This window comes from Mandrillus leucophaeus, unplaced genomic scaffold, assembly GCF_000951045.1.
Source record: "Mandrillus leucophaeus isolate KB7577 unplaced genomic scaffold, Mleu.le_1.0 Scaffold266, whole genome shotgun sequence".
NCBI lineage: Eukaryota > Metazoa > Chordata > Mammalia > Primates > Cercopithecidae > Mandrillus > Mandrillus leucophaeus.
The window spans coordinates 1,360,943-1,364,022 of record NW_012102765.1 but is presented as its reverse complement, the minus strand read 5'-3'; the positions used below and the strand labels follow the sequence as shown (position 1 = coordinate 1,364,022).

General features: G+C 31.3%; 1 protein-coding gene across 1 annotated transcript in view; it reads right to left on the bottom strand.

Moving 5' to 3' along the window:
* The window catches only part of KMT2C (lysine (K)-specific methyltransferase 2C), a 241,372-nt gene that overhangs the window by 73,838 nt on the left and 164,454 nt on the right, over positions 1-3,080 (bottom strand). The window contains exons 24-25 of the mRNA XM_011984319.1: positions 2,696-2,815; positions 1,487-1,617 (exon numbers count right to left, since the gene is read on the bottom strand). Coding sequence (XP_011839709.1) covers positions 1,487-1,617; positions 2,696-2,815 — 251 coding nt within the window. The remainder of the gene's footprint in view (positions 1-1,486; positions 1,618-2,695; positions 2,816-3,080) is intronic.

Below are 3,080 nucleotides of genomic sequence, written 5' to 3'. Positions count from 1 at the left end.
ATGGGTGCAGCACACCAACATGGCACATGTATACATATGTAACAAACCTGCACATTGTGCACATGTACCCTAGAACTTAAAGTATAATAAAAATAAATAAATAAACAAATGTAAGGAAGAAAATTTTAAAAAATAAAAAAAATGTATGAGGCACAATGTTGTTCAATAAAAAAAAAAAGATGAAAAATAAAAAAAAAAGGTAAACCAAACTATAAATGGATTTTTTTCCTGACCAATTAAATGATTGTTTAAAAAAACAAAGGTACAAAGCTAGGATATAAGAGATTGAGGGGAAAAATATCTATAAAGGATATACAAAAGGTAAGGCACTGGTTAGACACTTTACATACATACTCTTACTGAACCTCTGAGCATTTCTGAGAGGCACGATTATGTCACAAATGAGGAAACCGAGACAGAGATGTTACATAGAACAAAATCACACAGCTAACTGGTAGTGGAATGGTATTTAAACCCTCTGACTTTCTAGGCTAAACTCTAACATGAACACTGCCATTAAGATGTTAGTAGCTACTGAAAAAGAAAATTGAGGAAGTTGTATGTTAGTTGAAAGGCAGTGTATTTTAAAACCAATTAAACTAGTAATAGCTACCTGGAAAATTAATGTAAAAAATAAATACAACTCAGGCAATGAAGGGTTATCTATGTAAGCCATAGTTTCTTAGGAGGAACAGATCAGATGAATAGTTTTCTACACTGAAATTAGGACGGACTCTCAATGATAGTCTGTTCCAGTTCAGTTTTAACACATGAAGAAATAGAGACCAGGAAGGATGAATAACATGCTTAGGAATTTACAATTAGTTAGATGCAGAGCCAGATGTTTAATCTCAGTACCATTTCTAACATTGAGCTATTTCCATTGTATCGCATGGCCTTAAACTCTGACTTAATGTTTACAAGATGAACTAGAAAAAAACTTTTTTGGAGTCTACATCTATCAAACATAATTTCTTCATACTGAAAGATATTTTTCTGATGTGTATTTTGGAAAACAAAAAGAATACTGCTTAAATCTTTGGTTCACCAGGCCTCTAAAAGTGGTTAACGATTATTAAAGCTATAATTTTGACTGAAAAATCTATCTTAAATCAATGAATATAACTACTGTAACTTGTATTGGCAAAGGAAATTTCAACAGAACTTGGGTGTGGGGTATACATAGCTATAAATGGCTTGAAGATTGAGTTTTTCCTACCCCAAAGTCTCCTTGTTACATCTTATAGAATACTTAGAAGTGAACAACTGGGATTAAAAAAGCAATTTATGGCAAGTATCAAAGCACACAAAAAAGTAAATTTAATTTTTACAGACCCCTGGAAGGTAAAAATGGCATTTATGATGACTAAATGAAAACAAAACAAGTAAAACATTAACAAAAACAACAAACCTATGTTTTATAACTCAATACATTCTATTTCCTCAATTAACAAACCATGTAAAATAATGTAAAGCAAAATATTACTTGTAAATAGGCAGGGAAAGTTTCTTCAAGCTTATTTTTCCTTTTTCGGTATCTCTTCTTTATTTTTTCAGTACTTTCAGTAACAGAAACAGATTCATCAACTAAAGTATCTGGTAACTGCTCACTCCAGCCTGAAACAACAGTCACATTTATACATATGTGGCATTTAAAATTTCTAGACAAACCCACTGAAGGTAATTTTATACCTTACCAATGTACACACAGTTTCATATAAACAAACAAGCTTTTTCAACAAAAAAATCTCAAATCAAGTTTATTACTTTTAAGTGCCAAAAAATTTTCATTTCATGCCTATTTAGTATTAGCATGTTTCCCATTTTCTTAATAACAGATTTCTTTACAAAGCAAAAGCTTATTTATTTATTTAAACACATTTTGTTAAAGAGTAAAAAGATAATAATAATAAATACCCAAAGCTCATGAGTATGAGGAAATGGCAACTTACAAACTATTAAGGCAAATTCAGTGGGTACAATTTTTTTGTAGGGTGGATTGAGAATACTCAACAAAAACCTTAAAGAAAAAGTGTGTCCTTTAATACAGCAATTCCAAGCTCAGAAATTTATTATAAATTAATTATTTGTAGGATATACACATTGGGAAAACATGACTATGAATATGCCAATAAATATGCAATGAACACTCATTCTTGAAATCAGAAACGGAAATAAATTTGGGGACTATGAAACTAGCAAAGAAACAAGAACACAGTTTAAATTTGACAAATAAACAATCAAATGATATTCTCAGATGCTTCGTGATGGCAGGGCAAACGGTACATCCCTCTGAAAATCAGTATGAGCACTCTACCACCAGACTACATAAGTGAACTGACTCTTCTGAAAACTAGAAACAAACATTTTTTACAACCATCTTTTTAAATGCACCGTAACCTAGCCAGAACATAAGGAATCCATGAAAAACAAAAATTAAGGTAAATAAGGAACCACAGAACTAAGCAAAAAAGTAAAAGCTCTCCGAAATTTGCTGAAATCCAATGACCTCAAACTCTATACGCACTCAAATCCTTTCATCAATAAAAGGTAGTAAGACTTTTATTGAGTAACAATGAGAGGCAATAAGGCTCTTATTGACTGTAACATTTTAGGAAGCTCTTTCCAACAGAAGTATCAAGACCAAGGGGTTACATTAAAAAAAAAAAAAAAAAGTTTTAAGTCAGTACTATACCATCATCTCTGCAAGGTAACTGCTCAGAAATAGAGCCTGAGGAATCTTTCCTGATCACAGATCTTTTGGTTTTCCCTTGCCCAGTTCGACTTCTTTGCCGCACCATAAATCCACCAATACCTATCCAAAAAAGAAATTGGGTAAACTGATAAATAATTTCTCCCTACATTTCCACAGTACATAGGATAAAACTGCTTTATCTTGAATAGTAAGGCATTTTCCGAAATTAAATCTGTGCTAATCTAAATCAATAATCTGATTTTTAGGTAAACTAGAAGTTAAAAATAAGCAAAAAAAAAAAAAAAAAAAAAAAGAAAAGAAAAAAGAAAGAAAAAGGCAAAGCCACTGTTATCACTTATCAAACAGAATATAAAAAGACCTGTGT